Source organism: Patiria miniata, unplaced genomic scaffold (assembly GCF_015706575.1).
Source record: "Patiria miniata isolate m_02_andy unplaced genomic scaffold, ASM1570657v1 HiC_scaffold_17, whole genome shotgun sequence".
NCBI classification, from domain to species: Eukaryota; Metazoa; Echinodermata; class Asteroidea; order Valvatida; family Asterinidae; genus Patiria; species Patiria miniata.
Genome location: NW_024037055.1, coordinates 5,778,315 through 5,804,568, shown reverse-complemented (window position 1 = coordinate 5,804,568; position 26,254 = coordinate 5,778,315). Strand labels below are relative to the sequence as shown.

The 26,254-nt window shown below is 39.8% G+C and overlaps 1 protein-coding gene and 1 long non-coding RNA gene across 3 annotated transcripts; one reads left to right on the top strand and one right to left on the bottom strand.

Annotated features, from left to right (window-relative positions):
• The first annotated feature begins 8,316 nt into the window (after window positions 1–8,316).
• LOC119723630 lies at window positions 8,317–17,182 on the top strand. The gene is made up of 2 exons (XR_005270562.1): window positions 8,317–8,486; window positions 9,605–17,182. It is a non-coding gene; the product is annotated as an uncharacterized LOC119723630 (long non-coding RNA).
• A 3,043-nt stretch (window positions 17,183–20,225) lies between these two features.
• LOC119723628 (mannose-6-phosphate isomerase-like) lies at window positions 20,226–24,941 on the bottom strand. 2 transcript variants are annotated; one of them, XM_038194374.1, is made up of 9 exons: window positions 24,846–24,941; window positions 24,103–24,409; window positions 23,089–23,216; window positions 22,609–22,803; window positions 22,357–22,498; window positions 21,833–22,015; window positions 21,295–21,453; window positions 20,809–21,017; window positions 20,226–20,706 (listed from the first exon to the last, which is right to left on the bottom strand). In XM_038194374.1, the coding sequence occupies exons 2-9, from the start codon at window positions 24,380–24,382 to the stop codon at window positions 20,479–20,481; spliced, it is 1,524 nt and encodes a 507-aa protein (XP_038050302.1). In that variant the 5' UTR covers window positions 24,383–24,409; window positions 24,846–24,941; the 3' UTR covers window positions 20,226–20,478. The 2 variants fall into 2 exon arrangements, with proteins under 2 accessions (XP_038050302.1, XP_038050301.1); XM_038194373.1 differs by lacking the exon at window positions 24,846–24,941 and adding an exon at window positions 24,662–24,733.
• Between the last annotated feature and the right edge of the window lie 1,313 nt (window positions 24,942–26,254).

Here is a 26,254-nt window from a genome sequence, read left to right as displayed (position 1 = left end):
GCTCGTCAGTCCTACCGGTGCAACTATCAGTGTCTGACAAGTCACAATAAATCATGGGGAATTTCATATTTCCTTCCCCCCACCGCATTGACCGACCGCCGGTATTAGGGAGTAATGGGAGACACGCATGGGAAGCCATGGGTGGAGGCTCCTGCCATGCTGGCTGGAGAAACGAGGAATTAATTGAAGGAGGGGGGTGGGCACGGCGGCCGATTGGGTGTGAAGCTGGCAGCACTCGATGGGTAAGAAGCGGCAGACCGCGGCGTCACCTGAAATCAATTGATTAAAATTGTTAAAAACCCAGCTCTCCGAGAAATGGCTGCAACGGTAGTTTAAAACAATTTACACGTACATGTACTTGTACATGATGTATGTTATCCCTGCTTACCCTGAATTCATAAGAAAGGGGCTAAATTTTATATTACACATTTTTATGCAGCACTACAACAGAGATGTACATGTACATAGTGTTACCATGTACATGTACATGTACATGTAAGACCTTTTTGTATGAAACTAACTGCATGTACAGTGCATACTACCATTTCATTACGGACATGCCTACGCCTATTTTAAGTGTTTGGAATGTACATGTACCAAGACAAATTTTTGTTTTTTTAATCTAGCGCTGTTTTAGGTTTTCAATTCTTTGTCTGTTAACTCGTGTGGGTTCCAAATGCACTTTTTTCTCGGTGCCCAACAAGTCACATTATTTGACCCTAGCAGTAGCCCCCTCATCCCTTTCATACCTTACCCACCCCCTTTGTACCTAGTGGATCAGTCCGTTTTGGTGACATTTATACGCGGGTTTTTGTCATGCCGCTGTATAGGGTTTCTTATCATTATCTTTTTGTATTTGTAACAAACCTCGGACAGACGCGGGCAAAAAAAAAAAAAAAAAAACGGCGCTGCTGTGGATGCCGAATGCCGATTATTAGTGCAAGATTTTTTATTTTTTTCCCTTCTACTTCTGGTGTTTTTTTCCCTGAACGCGAGCAGCAGCGCTGTTTCTTGAATGGAATTGTTCATTGAGAGTGCGGCTGCAGCAACTGTTCCCTTGGTTATGGGCAGGATCAGGGATTTTTTATTTTTTATTTTTTTTTAGGGGTCGGAGAAAAATTGGAATGACACAGCAATGGTAATGTTGAAAAGGGAATAGGACGGAACGGAAGGGTGGAATGAAGGAGCAGGTATATTGGAGGTGGGAAAATGGGAGACGAGGGAGAGGGGGGGGTTTAGATGAAAGGACGTCAAAATGAAGGGGAAACGGAGATAATGGATGATTGAGATGATGAGGAATTGAGGCGAACAGATGTGTGTGGGTGTGAGACAGACGGCCTTGCACTGCGTGAAATGTGCAAAATATTTGGACGTGAATGTGATTGCCGGGTATGCTGTTTATGAGAATGCATCTATTCCAATTTTGAAAACTGAGATTTGAAATGGCATATTTTAGTGTCAAAAACATCATTTGTTATTTTGACATCTCAGACGTAAATGGCTCAGACTCCTAAAGGGACAGTCCTTATTAATTATTCGGACGATTCAAAGATAATCAATCTCTAGGAGTAACAACGTTGCCGAGTACAAGTAAAAAGAATTACCAGCCAAGATGTAGGCCTATACATTTGCTGTCATCTAAAATTGCTAAAATTGGTTCAAAATCGGGTCTGTGCTGATTTTTGATGATGCAACAAATTCTGCGTAATGAGCTGTTGAGGTTTAATGCAACTTATAAGAAAGGACATATATGTAATAACCCTCAAAGTGAAACACTCCTTATCATTTCTGGAATATTTGCATTAATCGGCAGTATGATCACGGACACTCTGAGTAATATAATTGCGTCCGATTGTAGCTAGCCAGTGAAAATATAACAAAATAAGAAAACAGTTTGTTAGATATCAATACCGAATTGTTGACTTAACATTGAGTGTATTTATGAACATGTACACAGCGTGTAGCCCTGAATGGTACACGCTTTATTAACATGACCACCAGCGTTTTAGACCGACTAATTTTGTCTGGTGGTCCGGCTCCTAACCAAACAAGTATGACGTCAATGAGGTGGAGGGGTCCGTGGACAGACCGTGGGGATCTCAGCTGATTGGTTGATTAATTTCGGGCTTAGCAAAGGCCGACACATTTGGTGTCAAGTATATGCTTGTGCAATGTTCTGCTGGACAGTGGTCGTGATATCTGTGAGAAAAATTTACATATAATGGAGTTTGCTTTCATATTGAAGGTTATATCATTCGGCAGTTTGTAAAATAATGCACTGCGTATTTAATATGCTTTGCCATTATTTGGAAGGGACAATAAGTACATGTATAAGACCATTTCTGTTGATCTTTCAATTTTTTTATTTTTTTTTGTTCCTGTACTGTATCTTGCCTTCTTACAGTTCATCTTACAATGTACTTCCTTTTTTTTTCTTGCCATTTTCTGTCTTTTTTTCTTTTCAAAATCCAGTTTCGTTTCCCAATTTTCAGCTTTCATTCAATATTTTAAAGTTTTGGGACAAATTTGAGGAGTCCGAAATCATCACTGTCGTCCTTAGAATACTCTGTTAAATTTTTCAAAAATGGTCTAATTTTCTCTTATTAAATTGTCTGAGTTCCTCGTAGTGATTTTTTTTCAGACATGATCAAGTGTGTCACGCATGGTATAATCTAATATTATTAACCTTATGACAATAATATATACACCAGTCATGCCAGTGCATGCCCAACACATGTCTGAGGCAAAAAGGCTTAATTAATCCATCTTAAAGGAGCACTCAGGTCTTCAAGTCTGTGTGAGGATGAGTACATGTAAAAGTCACAAGAATTAATTGGTTTTTTTAGAGTCCCTTTAAAGGTGTAGAAAATGACAGACTTTGTCTACTTTGTTGTGCATCCCTGTATCACGTTCTAAAATCAATTTCACCAGTGTCACTCTAGCGTTTTGTCTTCCCAAAACAAATTTTCATTCTAATTTTTATTTTGTAGCTTTATTTCTATTTTTACACATATATTTTCACTTGTCATATTTATAACTTGGATGTTTTGTCCACTAAAGACTGGTGTTAGAACAAATTACGTGAAAAGCCGTGCACAGGTTTTTCTGTGAATTTCGGTACCTATTATAAAGTACATGTATGTGTATCATCTAGCCTAAAATAACTTGTGTTGATACATGTACCTGTACATGTACATGTATGTAAACACATGCATTCACAAATTTATACAAACTACATGTACAAAATGCAAAATGTACATAAGCGTGTACATTTTCATTACAGCATCATATTAATCTTGACTTTCTTTCCAACCCAACAAGCAATGCCCAGATTTAAGTCAACGACTTGTAATGCTCCTGCGATTGAAAATTACAATCACGTAAACATTAATATTTCTGGTTGAGTTGCCCGCAGACGGGGACATCTGTGTTGCATGATGGAGATGGGAGTTAATGAGTTGTACTTGTCATTGATATCAGACAGACCACGTTAAAGCGTGGCTGGACGATACCTTCTAAATTATAAATGATCCACGGCCGAGCCGTTTGTCACGGGGTAATAAAATTCATGAATTTGCGACCAATTTCCTTCGGTAATTGAAAAAGGGACAGGAGAAAATATTGAATTGTTCGCCGCTTTGGCCCGAGATTCACGGGCAGTGGTTTTCAACGATCAGCGCTGTATCTTTTCACATTACAGCGTCGTGGTGGTCGACTCGTATATATGCAAGCCCGGCTGTCTATTTTTAGGGACCTCACTTTGCCCTTACAGAAATCTGAAGGAATTGTGAGCCGCGTAGCCTGCAGGGACGTCGTTTTGAGTGGGGACTAACCGGTGAGGGTATGGCGGCTATTGTGCCGAGTCCGAGCGAAGACTCTGGGCTGCCAGGCTAGGTGGCATATAGGTCAGCTACGATTCCATGCTATGAATGGTGATATAGGAACGGCTTCATTATACACATGAAGATGGCAGCCACTTTAAAGGGACTCACATGCACGTCATCCGAATCTTGAGATAACATCAAAAAAAATTGTTTGCTTTCTGTTTTTCACGTTAAACTCACCCACATGGTGGTGGGTTGGAGAGAAACACGACAATTTCAGTGACACACAAAAATGTCAGTGATCTTAAGTGGAAGGAATACCCTTCGAAGCGTGTATGATGAACTGTCGGCCATTTTGGATGCGTCACTAATTACCCTAGCACCTGTGCTGCTATGTGTTACATTGTATTTATTAACTAAAAAACCATAACACCAAAGTGTGCTTGGGCAGTTAGAGGTGGTACAGGGAGTAATAGGCAGGGCAGTTTGGAGCGGTACAGGTTAACTATTAATGGGTTATGTTTTGTGAACATGGAAACATGTTCATCTCCATTTTGATTTTTACAATTTTACAAGGTTTCAGAATCGGGGTATCCAAATTTGCTGTAAACTTTTAACATAATATGTTAGGCATTCTGGCAAAATGAGACGGAACTGGGCACCGGCCATAGGAGAAAAATGCAAAAAAAATGAACAGTGATGAACTTTTTCTTGATTTTCAGATTTATTGATGTTTCTAATCTTTAATATGTCTACTACACATTTTAAAGAAATATAAAAATCGTACTAATAAAAGTGTATACATTTCAGGAGAAACAAATTTGCATCTTTTTCACGTATATAATAGGCATGCAAGTTTTCCTCAGATCCGCTGATTTCCTCGTTTTTATTTCTCAAGAATGCCATTACAAATTTAAAAAAAAACACTGTACAAAGTCTTGTGTGGTTTGGAATTTCTTCGTTTTTTTTCTAAATTCCCAGTTCCATGCCTGATATAGAACTCAGTATTTTACTGTTTTGTTTGACATGTCGATAAATGCGAACTTTAAACAGCCATAACTTGTCAACGGAATGTCCGATCGAAGTGCAACAAATAGTATTGTAGGGATAATTTGATTCTCTTTCCTAATACCCACGAATCCCCATTTCGACCTCTGCCCAGTTCTGTCTGATTTTGCTAGAACGCCTCTCATGTATGTGTCCAACATATCGACCAAGTCAACTGCATGTCTTGCTATTCAAGGTACTTTTCATTGCATAGTCATGCACTAACGTGGCCTTTGGGAAATCTCTTCTGCAGAGATTTGGTTGTTAATTGATGTTAATATTGGTTCCATGTGACCAGTTTCAGCTGAGAAATGTGCACGCTCGCCCGAGTGAAACCGGCGCGGTTTGATTGGTTTCAAAGGTCATATAATATCCCAATTGTTTAATTACTGCGTTGCGACGCGCTGTCATAACACACAAGTATACGTACACGTAGGCCGGGTTTCTGAGCGTGACTGTTTGTCATCGTGAATCAGAATCACTAGGGAAATGTTGAGTCAGAGAAAAAAAAAAGAGAGAACAAAAAAAAAAATTGTTGAAAACAACAGATAATGATTGTATTTTCTTTTATAACTTCATTGTTATTTTTCCTGTTGACGCATGTGGAAGATTCTTGACTTTATGGTGATATATACAACATTTGCAAACATCAAAAAACAAAAGTACCAAATTATTTTGAAATGCCTTGACCTTTCGGAACACTTGACTGTACATGTAAGTGAATAATAGTCTCAAGCATCCTGTGAAAACATAGCACCTAGTGTGTTGTCATTTCCAAGAAAAGTGGAATTTGTGTATCAGTTCCAAAAATACTACCCCCAATTTCCAATTTAGTTAGTCCACATTTTGTTTGCTATCGGTTACACATCCACGAACGGGTGCAAGCCAGTTAGTCTGGTTCCCTGACTTGACAATTCCTCAACATCTACAAATTACTCTGTTTCGTCTGAAGTAGGGTCAGGGAGCCAGACTACAAGAACCTATTTTTTGTCTTGGATTTTCCAGCAACTATGAACACAAAAGTTTAAACAGGTCAGTGTTACCATATTTGCTATAAAATACCAACCCCTCATCCATCCACTTCTGAAAATTACAGCAAAAGCAAGTGTTGTATATTGGAGGACGTTATCACAATAAATCGCTATTACCTACGAAATGCTATCGCAACAACGTTTTGGGAATCTTGTAAAATCTCCCCCCCCCCCCCCCCCCCGAAAAATGGGGGAAACTACCATAGTGCACATACACTACTTCTGCAGGCAAATACAGTCTATTTTTTTCGGTCGCATGCGCACTACATACAACAAAAAAGCTGCCACGAAGTTGCACAAAACTCATGTATGTTACGTGCTTAAATTTGGGCGTTTGGTTCGGAGCTTTTGAAGGTGTTGCAAGCACGCTGCATACATTATAGGCAGAATAGGTGCCCGCATATGACACAACCGCTACACGATTTCCAAGACGTCGTGATAGCGGTTCGTGGGTCACAGTGGTTCATTTTTATAACGCCGCCTTTCGGCGGATGATCGCGCATCCAATATACATACAACAACGTCTTGACCAAGACCGGTAGCATTACAATACAGTCTGTACTGAGTGCCACATGTACATTATGAGCCTTTTTTTAAAGATACAAGTTCTCTTAGGATCTTAGTTGCAATGCGTCATACGCAATGCAAAGCGCAGCCAGTGTATTTTGCATGTACATCAGAACCAATCCCGATCTGGTTACATATTGGACCCATGCCGGAATTCCTTCCTTGCTCCGACTTGTCACCTTACATCAAGATAGCAAGACACGACAGGAGACAGTCCCGTATCAAAGATACCTCAGTCCTAGGATGTGGTTGTCTGGTCTAATAGAGCAGCGTCGTGTGACCTTGGGAAAAGACTGGCTTACGATCTTGTTGCAGTCCCAAGAGCACATGCTAAATACCGACACTAATCAGCCCTAATCAGCCTGTTCAGGCTAAGGCTAGCCTAATTGGTGTTTGGGTGGGACGCTAACGCCAACTGACAATATTATTGTTTTCTTTTCACCGTCACTTGCAGGCAGTGTGCAACATCTTCAAGGAACTAGAGTTTTTACCGGTCATGTACATGTGTGTTTTTGGCTGTGTGTCCTGTTTATGTGCTTCATTCCGTTTGTTTCATAATTCTGTTGACCGTCTAATTCAGTTTTTTGAGGTTTAATAATCAAGGTACTTGAACATGTACCATTTATGTGACATTTACTGGTGGCAACGGAAACATAGATGAGCTGTTTTATGACTTCTCTTTCATTCATGTCCTTGCTTTTAATTTGTGTTTACATGTGCCGGTACACAATGCACCTTCTTACAGAGATAGAAAAAAACATAATGTTTAAATAATTGTTTCCCCTTTTTATGTTGAAGCACTGTGAGATTACGTTCTAGCTACTGTAACAAATCCTTGTGATATAACGCCAAGTTAAAAAAAAAACATGTTTAGTGTCCTGCATTTTGGAAAAAAAGGAAGGAGGAGGCCCTTTATTTTATTTTTTCCAAAATGGCAGCCCAACCCATTTTTCAAAACAACCAGCCGGGCTATTTTTCAAGATGGCCGCCAGCTTTTTTTTAAATGGCTGCCACTTGAACTCAGGAAATGACATACCAGCTTTATACGGGCTAGATGCAACAGACAGAGAGGTCAAAATGAAGTCACTGTCAAAATTTATCATTTTTTTTTCAATTTTTTTTTTTTCAATTAAAAAAAAAAGAAAATAAAAGGAGGCGGCCTCCAAAAAAGAAGCAGGCGGGGACACTAAACATGTTTTTTTTTTTATTGGCCTAAAGGTGTCTATGGTTTTTAACCCTAACCTTACAAACTCCATCAAAATCCATCCCCGCATTTTTGGGGATTTTGGCAGATAAGCCATGTGTACCAAGTCCTTCAAAATCCACCAGCACCAGTTGTAGGATTTCAATGGATTCGGTCCTGAAGCATTACACCATGTATGTGAAGCCGAGTGAGTGATGGATTTTGATGGACATGGTCTCCTGAATGTCCATCAAACTAAGTAGGGAGCTAGGGTTAACCCTTACCCTACTTGACCCTCCAATGCATGCCAATATGTGCCTCAAGAAAATCTCCTATGTTTTTTGCATGGCCCTCCAATATCTGCCATGTCATTTCAAGGGTAACTGGACAGGCACTCCAATACATGCCACAGAGAACAATGAGAGTCCTCTGATAACAAAGTGAGTGCCCCCAGCTGGTCAGTATCAGGCACCCTCCAGGGCCTCCAACTCCTGCCAATTGGAGCCTTCACTGTTAAGACTTGTTATCTGCCAAAAAACTGCAGCTGGAGGGCATTGGCATAACCAACTGACGTGCAGTAAACTACCCTCAGAGAGTAAGGGTTAATGAAAAATTATTTATCATATCGTTAAAATAATTTTCTTGTGGTTTTTTTTTTGTCTGTTTGATTGCAGAGTGTTTACAAAGATTGGCTGTGCGGGTTATCCTTTGATTTCTACCATAAAGGACGACTCATCAAGCCGTGTTTGGACTTTTGTTACATAACCTCAAGGAAATGCCCCTTTTTGTTACCAGCAGTACACTACTGTGGGATGCAGAGTTACTTCTGCCCGCGTAAGTTCACACAATAATGGTTTTGCATATTTTTGTTAGTCTGCCTGACCGAAATGTACGTATGTCATACTCATTTTTCTGTAAACCAGTTTCTCTTGTGTGAGACCGTCCCCTGACGTTTGGTGGGCCATTCTTCGGTCACTATGTGACATACAATTGGGCTTGTCAGATTTTTTGAAGCTAAATTTACCCCTTGTTAACTACATCTGACATGTTACTTTCACTGATTCATCAGGGCCCAATTTCACGGTGCTGCTTAACAGTTAGCAGAAAAGTTGTGTTTAGCATAGCAGAAAAATGTGCTAACCTTAAGCACTATTTCACGGCGTGGACGTGCTAACGGTCGCGCGTGCATGGTGATTTCTATTGTTACATCACTAAGTTTAGCAAATTTTTCCTCTGAAGTAAGCGTGCCTTTTGCTGTGCTTATGCTTACGGTCTCCATGAAATAGACGGAGGCTCTGTTAGCAGAAAATCGTGTGCTTAGCAGCGCCGTGAAATTGGGCCCTGGTTAGTACTTTTTACTCCCTACTTCAGAGTATAGTTTCTACTTTCACAAATTGTGTCCAAATATTAGGAGGGGTCGTCAGAATTTGGTCACTTGTCTGACATCAGACGGGAAAATGTTATCGGGCCCATTTCGGAAATTCACACTTTTCTTCAAAGTTCTAAGGACACACGCAGACCCATACTTGTTTTGGAGTAAGACTAATATACAGAATGCCTAAACAATGTACACCCAAAATTACTAAATGGGAATTGGGTGTGGTCACGTGTGTGACATTTTGATCGGTCTCGTGTGCGACGTTTTGTTATAATAATGTTAATTTATGCACCGAAAGACCAACTTATGAAACATCTTAAGAAATTTGCTTACTAGCAACACTTAGTGAACAATATTCATTTTTATTACATTACATTCAAAAAAACTTTTTGCCGTAAAAAAAAATCGATTTAGTTTCAATTTCTGAAGAATTGCCCTGGTCTGTTTGGCTGTCGTTCTGTCAGTCTGTCTGTTAGTTGTCATTTTACAAGCATGTATAACACAGCACAAGTCATCAAGTCGACAGTGTAGTTTTGTTTTTAGTCAAAAGGATCATTTTTCTTTGTTTCCACAGAGTATCGGGACCTTAAAATGAATGAAAATTCTACATATGCCCACGAAGCACCGTGTTTTCAGTGTTCCTACAACACAAACTATAAATTTGGCACACAGTGCGAAGAAATACTGACCAATCAAACGGATCCAAGGGGCACGGCCAGCTCAACCAAAGCATCTGTAACAAGCCTCCTGATTGGACAATTAGCCGTGCTGTGGATTTGGAGAACACTGTTTGACCTCCCGCCGGGATTTGCATAGGAGGAGGAGGAGGCCCCGCCCCCTTTGTGGCAGGTGCCAGCGAACCTCAATTTCTTTTGTTGGTGTGATTGACATGTCCGAGTTGGATGTTGTATCTGGGAGGCATCCTCGTCCACTGTCCATCATGTGCAGGTAGCGTTACCATGGCGACCTGCTCATCTGCGGGCTTTTGGAAACGTCAGATGCTTTGTATCGTCTTTGGTTGCTTTTTTTACATTCGCCTGCATTATTTGTATCATTTAATCGGCATGACTTGGTAGTTTGTTAATTAGCCGGCCTCTCAAGGCTTAGCTTATGGATAAATAAGACGAGATTTTTCAACAATTACATTTTGGCACTATAAGCAATGATCCATTATACGTGACCCATCCTGATCCAAATGTGAAGTCCAATCTAAAGCAAGATAAACAGAGCTGAATCTTTGGTCAAATCAACTAGGTTTTTCTTTCTTTCAAGTTGACAAGAAACACCTTAAAAAAAAAGAGTATTTTATGAAGTCACTTCAAAGACTGTACATTCTGAATTCATACTCTGTCGTTTACACAAACGAGTAAATGATTTCAGCATTACGTCGTATACAGAACAAGATCAACTGGCAAACACCACATTGTAAATCTGTCGCCCTATTCGTCCACGATTCCTCCACATCCGAATTGTTTAAAACGGCAGGTTTTTTTTTTTTTTTCCCTTCCCTGACATCATTTTGCCTGAAGTGTTTGTTGGTGATGAGGCTCAAGAATGTATCAATCGACCCGGGTCTTATTATGCAGAAAGAAGAAAGCCGTCCCTGCGCCCAATAACGCGATGTCGAAAGGCAATCCGTAGACATCTCATTATCCGTCCCTTCCCTCTTGATTATTTGCACACAGTCAACTTATGACCTCAACTCACTCCCCCCCCCCCCAACTCACTTGCGCGCATACTGAATTCCTGTATATCAATAAGGCGTTTTAATATGGGTGGATTCGGACGTGAATGCTGCTCGACTAGTCTGGGATCATTGTCGTAGAATGGTTCATTATGTTCAACAGAACGGTGCCAAACAAAAAAGGAGATGCGCTGTACTTGATTCAGTTTTCTTTCATTTGGGAGAAAATTGGTGAAAAAAAATTCGGGTTTGGCTGGGATTTGTCAAGCCAAAGTTATTTGGATCTTGGGGTATATACATGTATGTGCATGCAAATTCTGGATAGGTCTCAAAAATTAATTCGCAGTAAAAGGGAAAAAAAGAGAAAACATACAAATTTTGATAGGCCGACCTCTTTTGCAAATAAAGTAAAAGCAAAGGGAAAAACATTGAATACAATTTTTTTAAAACATGCAAAGTCAAAGAAAATGTTGGTGGATCTCAGAAGAGGTCAGATGCACTTTATTGGAATTCTGTTTATCTTGCTTACGTCTCTGGCTTCACATGACTCAAAATGTTGGAGACTACCTTGTCCGTGATTGGTCAGTTCATGTTCTGAGGTTGATGGACCATTTTTTGAAAAATTGAAAATAAAAGAAGGATAAAAGTGTTGAATGTAGGTTGGTTTTTTTTATAAACAATATGCTTCTTGTTGACTATAGAATATATTAATTCATGAATTGTTCTGGATTTTTTTTTTTTTGTAAACTGGAGTAAAATTTGGTAGTTTTTTTTAAAATACCAATGGGAAGATAAAATTTGAATACTGGCGCATGAGTTAAATTATTCAAAACAGAACATTCAGTTGTCAGTGGTTATAAGGTTAGCAGTGGTAAAAAAAAAAAAAAGATAAGAAATGCAGAATATAATATTACTACAAGACACCCCAATATTCAGTACTCCTAAAAAGGTTTTAAAAACATCTTGAGTGAGTACAGGAAACTGGACAGGTATTTCTTATTTCTGCGATACCTTCCTAAGACGTCACTACTCATGAATTAAAGCTCACGATGAGACTGAATTCACGCTGGGCCCGTAGCTTAACCACATGACCAGGATTCCCAGAATCCCTTGCAGTTATGTGACCTTTAGAACATCAATCAACATTCGTCAGTCCACAGCGCCAGACGCAAGCTCAAAACCACGCTATGACAGTACTACTCCCCATCGCTACCAACACACACAAAAAATATGGGTCGATCTTTTCTTCTTTTTTTAATTCATAAATTTGAAGCCGTATCTAATCATATATATTACTGAGATCACGTAGTGCATATGTCGCTTTTATATATTTATTTGTAATAGTAAGTCAATTTATTTGGTTTTAATTTTCCACGAGCATGTTGATACTATTGTTATAAATCGGCTTGTAGATCATGTTTGATGTATTTTTTAAAACGGGGGACGGAAATTTAAACTGTAAGTTAACGTAAAAACGTATCCGGTAATATTTTTTTTGCTACGTAAGTATTTATTTTTCTTCTGTGAAACAGATGAGATGGAGTATCAGTGGAATGCTAGTGGTGAGACGAGTCGGGTATTTTGGCTGTCGCATACACGTTTGTTATACTCACACAGGTACTATATAGAGGACTATATGGGAAGTATTCATATAGATATATTATAATATTGTTACACATGATAGTCGCATACTCTAGATCAGGCAAGATAGCGTGGTATGGTTGGCTTGGAGTCGGCAAATGCGGAACAGTAAAAAATTTAACGCAGAAATTTTATTTTAATACTACTCCACTATCTAATAACTTTTTACATAAATACATATACAATGTATTAATAGTGACCACACCAGGCTGAGGTGAAATGCATTGAAATACACACGGAAAACTCTTCAGGTTGGCGTAGCGGTACTTTCCTCGCCTTCCACTGCTGTGGCCCGGGTTCGAATCCCGCCTGGGCCAACATGTGCATTGGGTTTTCAGTCCCTACCTGTATCCGTGGGTTTTTCCCGCAACATTCTTCAGGGTTTTTCCACCCACCTCTAAAACTGTAATTTCTTCTCATTGTCTCCTCTCCACAAGTTTCGTAGGCTTGCGAGCTACAGTACCTAGGGCACTTTTGAGGAATCCTTGGTTTCATAACCAGAAATAATATAATAATAAATAATTACAGTAATGTACAGTAATTAGTTTTTTTTTCATAGATGCACAAAAACCGCTATTCTTCTTTATCACATTCACATGTGACAGAATAGTTTCTGATGCAATGAAATGTCTTTGTTTTTCTGTCGCTCCCCATATAAGGGTATTTCACATTGCGTTAGACTTGAAACTCAAACAGATGACTTGAATGCTAAAAATAATGAATGCAGAGGAGCATATCAATATACTTCTTCAGATCTTTTCAAATGACTTGAGTATGGGCTCCGTGCACAAGTACCCCCTCAACGGCCAGAAAAGGAGAGTTGGGGGAGACCTACACTGGTTCCCGGCCCATCCACTGCTCATTTTGAATGATCCAAAGTTATTTGGGCAGGGATTAGTCTGGGAGACTATCGAAAGATCAATTCGAACGCATTCAAGCCTGACGCTCACGCGAAGACGCTGTGGCTAATAGCTTTGGCACATTCAGGTAGTCGTGCGTACATCGTGCGCTAACCAGTACGTTACGCACACGCCATGTGTCCTGTCCACGGGGTTCTCAAAAGTGTTTAAAAAAGCGCCCTCTTTTGTTGGCGCCCGGAGCCCATTGTAAGCTGGGCTTCGGTTACGATTGTTCCTCTCTGTAAAGATATTCAGAAATCACAGAACATCAAGACAACTTCTGAAAAGCTGTTTTATTTTAACATATTTGAAGTAGGTACTAAAAAAACTATCGGTTTACTAAAAAAAAATCAAACCAGACAATCAACCAATCACAAAGGACGATGCAGTTTGCCGACTCCAAATCGGACCAATCAGAATGGCTGTTATATAGACCCTGATACCTAGGTTGTAAATGCCATCTCCCTGTATATGATGCTGGACACAGTAATGAACAAAACAAAAAAATTGTTAAGTATTTGGTGTGGGGGTGGTCTGATACCCAGTGCTGTGCACTGGGACGCTTGCACCCTTGACGTAGCCACCCACCCCGTACCCTCATTGTGCGAGACGTCGTCGTTTGTATATACATATTATTATCCCCATGTAGACACGATTGGAATAACTTGTGACTTTGTATGCAGAACAAGGATTTATCTTTAAAAAAAAAAAAAAAGGGAAGAAAATAGCCCACAGAATCAAGAGTCATAAATTAAAAAAAAGAAAAATCAGGTAATTGTAGATTTGAAATATTGTTTCCCTAATACCGTGTTTAAATAAGGGTTATTTTAGTTTGAAAAGGTTAAAACATTGTGGGAAACATGGCAGGATTTAATTTTTTTTTTTTTTCACTGAGTGTGTATACACGGGTTGATTTTCTAGAATAAATTATGATTATTCTCTGAAGCCATTGCAACATGGACATTTTCAAACTCACGAGGGCGCCATGTTCAAGGCAAGTATTGTGGGGGAAACATTTCAGGAACAAATGTGTTTTTTTATTTTAAAATAAAAAAATTTAAAAAATTGAATAAAGTTTCACCTCATACAGCTGCCCCAAAATTTTGAGCTTTTCTTTATAACTTTATTTTCAGGAAAAAAACCACTTTGCTGATACAGTTATAAATCCCCTTATTGTATGTGTCTTTTTTGATTCATTGAATATTTGTAACGTAAGTTTTATACTATGTAAGTTACATTTTCTGATTGTAAACGTGTCATTTAAGTTCCATTTAATTGTGTTTTGTTGCCAATTTTTCTGAAAAAGAGCCTCTTTATCTCGCATTGTAAATATTTTAGAAACAAATAGAGCTCATTTTAAAATGTAAAAAAAAAAAAAACACCAAAAAAATACCCCCACAAGTAGTTGTCATTTTAAAAAGAAATTTAAAAAAAAAAAAAAAATTAAAAAAAATAAAAATAAGAAAAAAATAATAAAAATCATGTCTTTTAGCAGAATGGTGGTTCTCTGTACCCCATAGTACCAGGTAAATGTTCATTTATTTAGAAAAGAAAGGCATTATTCAAATTTCACTTCATGCAAATTGATCAAAACAACGTTCAAATGATCATTTCTTACATTTAGCACATAAAAAAAATCATTCGTATAAATATTCTGTCATCCAGAAGAATGAGTCCCATTCTAATTCATTTTACTTATTCATTCATGTGTAACATTCATTATTTAAGATGATTTTTTTGTCGGCAATGCCAAAAAAAAATAATATCGGTGCATTTGCAACTATAAGAGAAAAAAAAAAGATAGAAAAAAAAGCTTATAAAAGTAATAAGAAAACAATTTAATGTTACGGAATATTTATTGATATTATTTATTTATGGCAAAGGATCTAGACTATGTGCATTAAAGACTATTGTAAATCATGTTGTCACTTTATTTATCAGTATTTGATGGCTGTGAAAAACTGTGTCATCTTTGGATCTTTTTGACACAGGCAGGATATTTGTACAAACCATAGACGCCCTGTTTATATGATGTAGTATTTTGGGGGCCGTCGTCACAGCCTGGAAAAAAAAAAGATGGAGAATCCAAGATATTATCGTAGCCACAAAAAAGTTTTTGGGTATATGACTGTGTTAGCATCGTAGGCTGTTTTCTCTCACTGGTTTTTATGTTGTAGATATATGTGATAATTATGGAAAACAGACCGCTGCGAACGAGTGACTTCTACAGACAAGTACCAACCAGAAGAACTACCTCCAAGCTTTTATCTAAACCTATCTTTTTAAGTTTGCATCAGTACCCCCCCAAGTGACGATCTTCTTCGGGAACTCAAGGAGGGAGAGGTCTCTCTCGCACCGTATTGAGAAACTTGGACAACCTCCAGCAGTTAGGAGTTACTACAAGGAAACAAACGCCCCCTACGTGCGTCCACGAAGCAGGACCGATCTGAGACGGATGTTTTCATCTGGAGTGAAGACGCGAGACGCACCAATCGACGAGTGCATGACCTTAACAAAACAAGGGCTTCAGAGCTGGATTTGAAATGGCTGTCCAATCTGAGGCTGCATCCGAATCAGTTATCTAGAGCTAGGTCTAGGTCCGGCGCCCATTGAAAAGACGCGGGGACGCGCCGACAATAGACGTAGCCGTAGCTCTGGAAGCCTGTTTCGAACACGGCCTGAGACTCTGGTGTGTGAAATTAGCGTAACAGCAAGGAGCAAGTTTGTGGGAGGACCATTAGTTGACCAGTGGTTCATTTGTGACGTAACTTACGCCTGCGCACTTATAGCAACGCGAATGTCTCCAGTCAAAAGATGGTCAAAGGTCCTGGCTCCCCGTTGTGCTTTATGATGCGCACAGCTATTTGTAACCAGCGAGGCCACCATGCCCATGCTCTGGTTCCAAATAGTCAATTCCAAGGAGTCGACCATCTTCAGTTCGAGTGAAGTGAGTTGAACTGTGGTTAACTATAGTTCGCGCCCGAACTTGCTCAAGTGTACTCAAAATTTGTGATCCGTCAAAATGTTGATCTGGATCAACATTTTGACCCGGGTCAAAAGGTTGTCCCATTTTTGACTCGAGTTAACCTGGGTCAAAATTTTGACCTCGGTTAAAATATTGATCAGACACAAAGAGGTCAATCTCGGTCAAGGTTCATGAACTGGTACAAAATTTTGACCCAGGTCAGTATACTCACCCGAGTCATAATATTGACCCAAGTTAGTATAAGGAAGTCAAGAAGTTTGTCAAATGAAGGTTTCTGAAATCACCTATCGTCAATAGGTGACAAAAGCATTTTTGTAGATCGCTCTAAGGTTCCTTGTATCGAATTCAAATTTCCTAAGAAGATTTTCGAGTTCATGAATGACCCCTTGTACATCACTCGGGACGGATCGGTGAAAAAAAAAGAGACAACTCACAAATTTTCTTCTATTTTTTTGAATGTTGACAAAAACAAATCACGCAGCCATTTTCTGTAGTGCAATCACGCCTTTATATAAATAGTCGGCACACGGTGAACGATGTTTATTTCTGAGTTTTCACTGCACGACCAGTCTATAGTATTGTGAATATTGTATATGTATTTATAAAAGTCAAGATCTGTGAATAAAGAGCACGTGTTACAGTTTATTTCAATAGCGTATTTTGCATCTAGTCGGTATGCATCAAACAGATTCTCTTGACCGTACTGGTATGAGTTATTTGTAAACTTTAAGAACTTATGAAAGACTTGTGGTACATTTTTTTTGTTCTTTGGGTTGATTTGTTGTTTTCCATGCAACATAAAATTTATCTTGCGTTGACTACTACTGACTTGATATGATTTGTTTTTTGACGTCTTCCTTGTTTAACCCCCATTGTCTTGGACATGACCACGAGGATCGTGTGAAATAAAAAAAAACAAATGTTACTTAATATTCGACAGAACATCCGAGTTTCCAAGCTGCATTTATTTCTGTGTTTCTGTTTCACTTAACCCTAACCCCAGGCCCTTTTTGCTAGGAACCATCCAAAACCCTACAAAAGTTTGCACTCGTGTTCAAATGAAGGATGCCCACTGCCTCAATCCTTCAAAATTGTCAGACAGTCCTGCCTCTCAAAATGCATTCATCCTCAATCCTCCAAAATCCTCATGTGCTTCAACACCATTCATCCTCCATCCTGCATCCTTCATCCTCCAAAATCCTCATGTTTCTCAAACACCATTCATCCTCCATCCTCCAAAATCCTCATGTTTCTCAAACACCATTCATCCTCAATCCTCCAAAATCCTCATGTTTCTCAAACACCCTTCAACCTCCATCCTCCAAAATCTTCAGGTTTTTCAAACGCCATTCATCCTCCATCCTCCAAAATCCTCCTGTTTCTCAAATGCCATTCAATCTCAATCCTCTAAAATCCTCGTGTTTCTCAAACACCATTCATCCTCAATCCTCCAAAATCCTCATGTTTCTCAAACACCATTCATCCTCCATCCTCCTCATGTTTCTCGAAAACCATTCATCCTCTATCCTCCAAAATCCTCGTGTTTCTCAAACACCATTCCTCCTCAATCCTCCAAAATCCTCATGTGCTTCAACATCATTCACCCTCAATCCTCCAAAATCCTCATGTTTTCAAACACCATTCATCCTTAATCCTCCAAAATCCTCCAAAACCGCTAGGAGGATTTTCGAGAATTGAGGTGGGTTAGGGTTTAGCACCCCACATTTTAAATATTACAAAAGAGACATAACATTTCAGTTGTGTTATACGACTCTTATTTATTAAACTCTGTTTCCTGTAAATCGGTTTGAAAATCACAGAAATTGAGGTAAGTGATACATTGTAGAATAACAAAGATTGTTTTAGCACAATGTTCCCAGCAGTAAAATCCCGTCTGCACATTTGATGTAAAAAGTGTTGTAACGTTGAATCTGAGTTTATACTCGTCAAGGCACACAACTAACATAAGCACCGAGGTTCCATTTAATATAAATGTACTTTTAATATTTAATGCTGTGGGTTTTCAACAATTACTGCAAATTACTGGACACTGACTACATTCTTTCTCGAAGAAAACAATAATAAATTGTCTGAATTGTTGACAGAGTTTTTCCATATATAATTCTAGTAGTCTAATGACTACGCACACAATTTCTCGTCAATGTTGACCAATAGAGTGATGTAACGCTCCCGCATTTCAACCATGCCTCTGGTGTCCATGACTTTATGTACATCATTGACGGTGGGTTCGAATAATGCCCTTGTGCTTACCCAAACTTTTGTTGGGGGTAATGATGCACATGCACAATCTGTAGCAATAAACGAACGATATCAGGTTACTCTCGAGGTCGAGCAATCCGCTCCGTTCACAAGAACCCCCTCACCGGCAAAGAAAGTACAGTTGTGGGTGACCGACCGACGCCATCTTGCCCGACTGCAATTCATTTACCGTGACGCGCGGCCACTGCGTGTACATAGTGCAAATCCCCTGGTGTGTGTGCGTCACACACAAGGAACGGTGCGCGTCAACCAGCGAAATGTCCCACCCATGGGATGTCGTTGCTAGGTAAAAGGACGCCCTCTTTTGTCGGCGCAAGGAGCCCATAGCAACCGGACCAGGTCAAGAGGTCATGTGGCGATTAAATCCCCTTTGCAAAATGGATTTGAGACATCGAAAGCAAGCTATGGTTGCCACTGTGTTTTCTTCCAAAGTGAATCAGAAATGATGGGCATGTTTAAATCAATGATCTCCATTCTATAATGGAGATCAATGGTTTGAATTAACACTAATACAACAGTGTCATTTTCCTCCCGTCGTTTAGTACTAGTGTGAAGTGAAGCTGAGACACTTTTGCATCCAACGCTGCCGCAGGGTACTTGTTAAACTTAGCCGCCATGTTTTCGCATTGTATTGTGGGATACTTACCCAAGTAACCAGCTCAGCGGGTCGGTTACTTGGGCCAGGCTCGAGTTGGCGCAAGAAGTCGCGTGAGAGTTCAAATGAATGCAGTCCCGCTTGCATGAGTAAGCTCAGGGGGAAGTAATCGAACGCGAAGTTCGATGGCAACGGGTCATGAGAAATCTGCACCACACAATCACTAACAAATGCCTGCGCAAGTGTATCCCTCGCACTGAATCTAACTCTCGTGAGTAGTAAAAACAGTGCCATCGACAAGTTTATTTCAGGATAAAGCACTAGCATATAGAGTTGTTGCACTCTTATTTACTTTGCAAAATCTCAACTGATTTAAATTGAGATATGCCACTTATATACCATCTTGGCACAAACTATTTATTTTTAATGAAATTCATAGAAAAATAAATTTTAATTTACAACACTAACTGATTTTGTGCTTTAAGCCTTAATTCAATTAACGTTTTGCAATTTTTGCAAGTACAATATTATTTTTTTTTACTAGCTTACATTTGCACAACCAAATTGCCCCAGTGCTCAAAAACGTTATCATATAAGGAGGAAATTAGGCTGGGCTTTTCGAAAATATAGGTTTTAATAACAAGTGCCATTGCACATGGAAATTTATGTCAAAAGGCACAATGTTTTTGCACTCAATAGAAACTAGTTCTTTTTTTCAATTTTCTTGTTCAGAAATCAACACTCTCCAGCCCAGAATTTGAACTCAAACACACGTTTGCAGTTTTGAACTACAAAAAGTGCTAAATTGTATTCATAAATACCTATGGAAGACAGTTTACCAATTCCTATTGGTCGAGAGCCCGTCACATGGGTGGTTTTAAACAGTTTCCCGGTGTCACATGAAATTTGGACTCCTATGAAATCTGGTCCCTTTTACCCATTTATTGGTTGAAGGTTCACAATCTTCACTAAGGCATGCACAATACTATCAATGAGTCCGTATTTCATAGAGTCCTAAATTCACACTACACCGGCACTGCTGCGTTCTGCGCCACATCGCACAGTACGCGCCATGCGCGCGCCAAACACCATATAAGGAGATTTTTAGTACTATTCACGAGAGGCACCTACCATAACATAGCAAGAGGGGTGTTTAAAAAAAACATGAAGTAAAATTGTTGAACAAAAAAAATCGCTGGAAACTTTTTTACTCGTTTTGACTTTTTGACCGAAAGGTATTTATGTTATGGCCAAAAATATTCAGTATAGACAGCTGTAAATTTGTATGTATTGTGTCTGGCGCCCTCTTCCACTGAAAAAGTCCAACCTCATTTTTCTGAGTCGTGTAAAGTTGGCTGTCACTTTAAGCCAATGGGCAGTAAGCTCTGAAGGCCAGCAGACCATCTTCTTTCTCAAGTTTGAGAGGAAGGCTGTGATTGGCTGATACAAAAGTAACCGAGCCTCTCTTCAAAGTCAGGGTTTTACCATTTCCGAAAGAGGGGTGCGACACCTCTGCTTGGCCACTGATGGTGATGAGGATGCTGGCGCTGTCGTAGGCTGTTACTTCATATGATTCTACTCCCTCTGCTACCTGTACATTTGCAAATAAAAGTGATTTCCTCAAAATCACATTCATCTGGTAAAAAAGCCTTTTAAGCTAAAAAGCAGCATCTGTTGAAAGAAGAGTCTGTACCTTAATTCTAGCCACAGCAAAGTCTGGCACAGGTGGGTCATACACGGTGATACAAGGATCCCCAGGGTCAGTCACACTTGGGAAGAGTTTGTCTTGGGGTGGGCTCGGTAGATACGTCAGCATCTTGCACAGGTTTTCTACATCTTTGTATTTCGGCGTGAGTCCGGCACGGACGACATTGTCCGAGCATGCCATACACTCCATGCAGTCTGACAAGAAACAGTGAAACGTGGTGTTACTATGGAATGGACCAATCAGAACATGAATTCATGTTTGCTTGAAGTTAATGACCAATGACATTACGGCAGTGCCTCATGAGTATGCATGAGGTGTGATCACATCACTTACTGCCACTCAGTATGCTTTGAGATTCATTAGCACATAGGACCCGATCTCGCCCAGCCGAATCGGATGTGATGGAGTATTGACCAATGACATCATTGCTTTGCCTTATTAATATGCATGAGGTGTGATCACATGACTTACTGCCACTCAGGTACGCATGAGGTTCGTTAGGACCAAGGAACATGGCTTCTCCCGGCTGTAAGATGATGTGATTGAGGAAGTAACTGCAGAAACATCCGACATCGCTGGGAAACTGAGTGTTCAGTCGCAAGAGGAGTTCACGATTCGTGGTCTCTGAATCTACAGGGAGGGGAAAAAGGGGGAACAATGATTATACGCAGTGAGTCAGTCTGTCGGTAACTCGGTCCGAGGATTTTGGTCTAGTAAGAAGTTGTATGGATACACTGTATCTTGTGCCTGCGAATTTCCTTAAAATCTGGAGGCCGGGGTTCAAATTATCTTAGACTTTGACCCAAAGTTGGAAACGTCCCGTCAGCAAACCTCGGACATGCTGGCTAGATACCATCATCGCAGAACTCAACCAGATGGGACTTGACTATGAAACACAGACGAACACCACCCAGAACAGAGATCTCTGGTGCAACGACATTGCCCGCGCCGCCTGCCTTTCAGGCAGGAGGCATGACGATGATGATGGGGTGAAAATGAAAACCTTTACCTTCCGCTTCTAGCCTCTGGACTAGGAGACTGAGTTGCTCTTTAACGATTTCAGGATCTCTGGTCATCAGTCCCGTGAAGCAATCCTTCAAGACGTCCTTGGCGTCATTGCCTCCCGACTCCAGCTCCGCTGTGAACTTGTCTGCGTTGTCTTCGCCTACCACGGTGCGGAATTCTGGTACCGCTGTCATGAAGAAAAAAACGAGACCGAAATTCAAGATCAAGAATATCTTCAACAGATGCTGAAGTCAGCGAGTTGATCTCGGCAAATCAGGAAGTATATAACCGAGGTCTTAGCCCGTTATGGTATAGCCCCCTCTTGTGAACTGTTGAAGAAAACTCATGGGCACCACCATCTTCTTTACCTGAAGCATTCGCACTGCATTAAATTTGTACCTCCCGTTCAATAAGTCTCATGTTTGTTTGGGATTCATTCATTTGGAGTCCCCCCCTATCTCCAAAGTGGAGCTTGGCTTCAGAAGTGCAAACGGTGTTTTCTCCTTAAATGTCTTCAAACTGACTTACTTTTCAGGAATTCTTCGATTTCGATGAGCGGCCTGAAACCGTTCAGGCCTTCGAACGGTGTCAGTGCGATAGCCATCTCCGGTTTGTGATTGTCATCGGGATAATTCTCTGGATGTTCTGCGTGAAGAGTCTCCGCTAAAGCCTGCAAGAACATGAAGAACACTAAAAAATAAGTTAAAATTGACTTTCAGGAACTAAAATTTGGAACATCTCTCATCCAGTCTTTTAGAAACTGGAGTCGGGCTGTCTTACCTTGTGCGGATGTGCCTGGATCGACAGCGCCTTGTTTACGGACAACACCTTGAAGAGGAACGGCAGCTGGTCGTTGAACTTTGACCTGACCTTATCGCCGAGGCAATCAGGTTGAGCTGCGATCCAGTCCTTAAGTGGTTTGGCCTCGTCGTCTTGAAGAATGGATGGACCTTTGCTGTGTGTACCCATCCAAAGCTACAAAAGAGAAACAAGTGTTTCACAAAATTAGCAAGGAGTAGAAAAAATAATACATCTGAAATTTCTTCTCTTCATTTTAGAATTTAATACTGAAAGTAAATCTTCCTTACTTTTTGACAACTCCTTGGAAAGTAGACACGAGTAAAGTTACTATTTTGCCAATATTTGGAAAAAAATGTCAATTGCTCTTGGGTGGAAAGAAGCAAACTGTGTAAACTGTCTTGCCCAAGAACATCCGCGCTTGTTCAAGATCTGTTTGATATTTTCCTTTCAAGTTATTACCTCTGCATACGGCTCATCTTCTTTGAGTTGGAAGGAAGGGTCACATGACTGGGTCAAGGTCGCGACCTCGCTGTCCTTGCCTATGCGACCCCAGGCGTACTGCTGCACTGCACACTTCAATGCAACGGCTGAAAAAGGAACAGACTCAGGAATTGTGAAATGGTTTCTTAGAGAACTGAAAATGAAATTATTTCATTTGCTTGCTGATAATGTTATCATTTCATGTTGTGCTCATGATGACACTGACATTAATGTTGGTGACACTGTGCATCCAAATACACATATTAAAGGGAATGTACAACACTTGCTTTTGCTGCAATTTTCAGAAATAAATGGATCTGGAGGATAAGTGTGTTACAGAAAATATTGTTAAACTGACTTGCTTCACGTTTTGGGTTTGGAGATGCTGGAAAATCCAAGATAACTAACCATGTTCTTGTAGTCTGGTTCCCTGACCCACTTAAGATGAAATGGAGCAACGTGTAGACTTTGGGGAATCGTAAGGTCAAAGAATCTGTCTAGCAGGCTCATACCCATTCACAAGTGTGTAATCAATTGCAAAGAAAGTGCTAAATATGAACAATTTGGAGCAGTTTTTGAAGAAAAGCCAGCTTTCTCCAACGCTGGTCGGCCGACCAGCGTTGGAAAAATAGAAGTTTTCTTGAAAATTTCAGCACGCCAGGAGCCACGATTTTACAGGATGCTTTATACAGTCATTCCCTAACAATCCAGTTTAATTTTTTGTGATAATTTGATCATTTCGTGTTTTGATGTTTGCAAATGTTGTATCTTCCCTTTAACAGCCACTTTCTTGTTACATTGTAAAAAATGATTACCTTTTTGGCCATGTCTACAAATGGATATTGACTGCTTCCCATGATGCTCTTCGGGTAAGGCTTGATATTTGCCTCGATCGGCAACTTTCGGGTCTGGTAAATCGTTTGACCTAAATGACTGAATGACCATGACAAATGACAACAGTCAAATGACGATGACACCGATGATGTCACTTACCAACTGGTACCTGTGTGATTGTTACCGGTGATTCATCATCCACCTTCACGTCTTCTGTGCCGCCCTCTTTGCCGCCCTCTAGAGGCGGCGCGTCATCACCTTTTCCTTCAGGACCCGCAGCGGGCATGTCACCTTTGACCTCAGTAGTTTCCCCTTGACCTTTGACCTCTGCCTCAGCTGCAGGGGGCGTGGCTGGTGACGCATCAGCTGTTTGTGGTGTTGATGTTGATGCCCCTTCAGTGGGCGGAGTCTGTTTCTTCTTTGATACTAAACTGCCCATTTCATCCCCCACTTCTGATTGGCTGGCCTGATAAATAAATATAACAAAGTTTAAAGGAAACTAGAACAAATCCCTTCAACCATTCTTGCCCTATGCTTCAACTCTCCAATTTTATAAAACCTAAAATTAAAAACTGCCTACAATTCTACATCGTTTTAGTACTTGTAGCGCCTAGGCCTAGGCTAGGGGTCTGTAAAAACCAAACCGTTTTCCTGTCATGCCTGTGCTTCACTAGCAGTATTTTTTTTCTCTTAATTTTCACTCCAAGAAATAACCAACCATTCAACCAACTAGAAGCTGGCGGCGGTAATTAGCATTCACTTCCGCATTAAATCGGTTATCCACGTATACAGTACACGCACAATGCAATGATGTACAATCGAATGTTCGTTTGATCACCGTGCACCATGGTTTGACAACTCACACATAACTGAAATATTTGAGCTACAAAGGTCTTACATACCGATGATCCACGATTGCGATTATGGATACAAAATCTCGAGGTACTACTCTCCCAATTTCTATTCTCTCATTGATTTTTAGTCAATTCTTCCCCTCTCTATTATTATTTATTAAATAAAAAAAAATTGATTAATTTTCTCTGCGAAATCGTCGAAAATTTACGTGGACGTGTAATGCATTATCATGCACACAATCGGTTGCTAGTCTGGTGACCGACTGCAAGTTGTGCAGACTGCCGACAACAAAACACGTACAGTCTTGCAATGAACACTTGGTACCATCCAACTATTGTATCTGCTTAAAGCAGCAACCACGCCCATGCGTGAATTCAGCTTAGAGGTTTGCTGCTTTAACAGCACGTGTCAACATTCCCTTGTAAGATATCATTATAAAATTAAAGAATAGGCCAACTTATGAATAGTTCAATTTCAATATCTCAATACTGCGGTTACTGTCTTTCTGGGTTTTTTTACGCTAGCTTAGAGCATGGAGAAATTTCTCCATGCTTAGAGTGGGTCAGGGGTGGGGCTGGGATGGGAGGGGGGGGGGGCATACCCCAAAAGTTATATTCAACCAACAGTTATTTAACAAACATATTCAGCACTAATGCATCAGCACACAATAACATGCTTAGACCTGTAAAAAGTAGGTCGACTTAATTTAAAAATTCAAACATGGAAAACCATCAAATTAGCCCAGGAACTCTACCTTTGGTGGCTGCCGTTTCCACTTGGTTAGTAAATTCCCCATTTCACTTCCGACTTCAGCTTTGCAGTGTCTTGTTTCTCACAACTCATTTGGCAAAGGAATGGAAATAATACACAAATGGATTTCATCAACTTGTAGTTTTTGACCTGCTCTTTGTCCCCCATTATCAAAAATCACGTGAAAAATTAAGTTGTTTCATTTTCATTTTCGATCACACGGAAGTATTTTATTGACTGATGAAATCTGAACTGTAAACAAAATTCCAAACACTTGTTGAAACACTTGATCCAAGCATTTTCAGGACTCAATTTTATGATAAATTTATACTTTTGATTCGTTTTTAAAAAAGCAAGAGACAAAAACATGCCAACAGAAAACAGGATTTTAAATTGTTCAACTGTTTTATTAGTCTGTAAATCAAAGAAATTTACAATGTAACAAAACAAATGCAAAGTTGTTTTATTAACTTTTTTTTTTAATTTGTGAGTGTGACAACAGTTTGCAATATAATTTTCTGTATTTGTCCAACAATAAACATTCCATCTTATAAAATGAAACAAATGGTTCCTTGCCAGCTATTTCCTAACCCTATTTGGTAAAACAACAGAAAACAAAACAACAGATGGGTCATTTAAATAAAACAATTTCAATTGTAACTTTTGTACAAACATTTCTCAAAGTGTAGTCCATAATTCTGCCAAA

Bases quoted from the DNA above. Each gene is read 5' to 3' on its own strand.
- LOC119723628 (XM_038194373.1), bottom strand. The intron at 23,217-24,102 runs GTAAGTGACATC...TTCCTTTTTCAG, and splicing joins AATCACACAGGTACCAGTTG to CCGTTGCATTGAAGTGTGCA. The intron at 22,016-22,356 runs GTAAGTCAGTTT...TCTTCATGACAG, and splicing joins AATCGAAGAATTCCTGAAAA to CGGTACCAGAATTCCGCACC.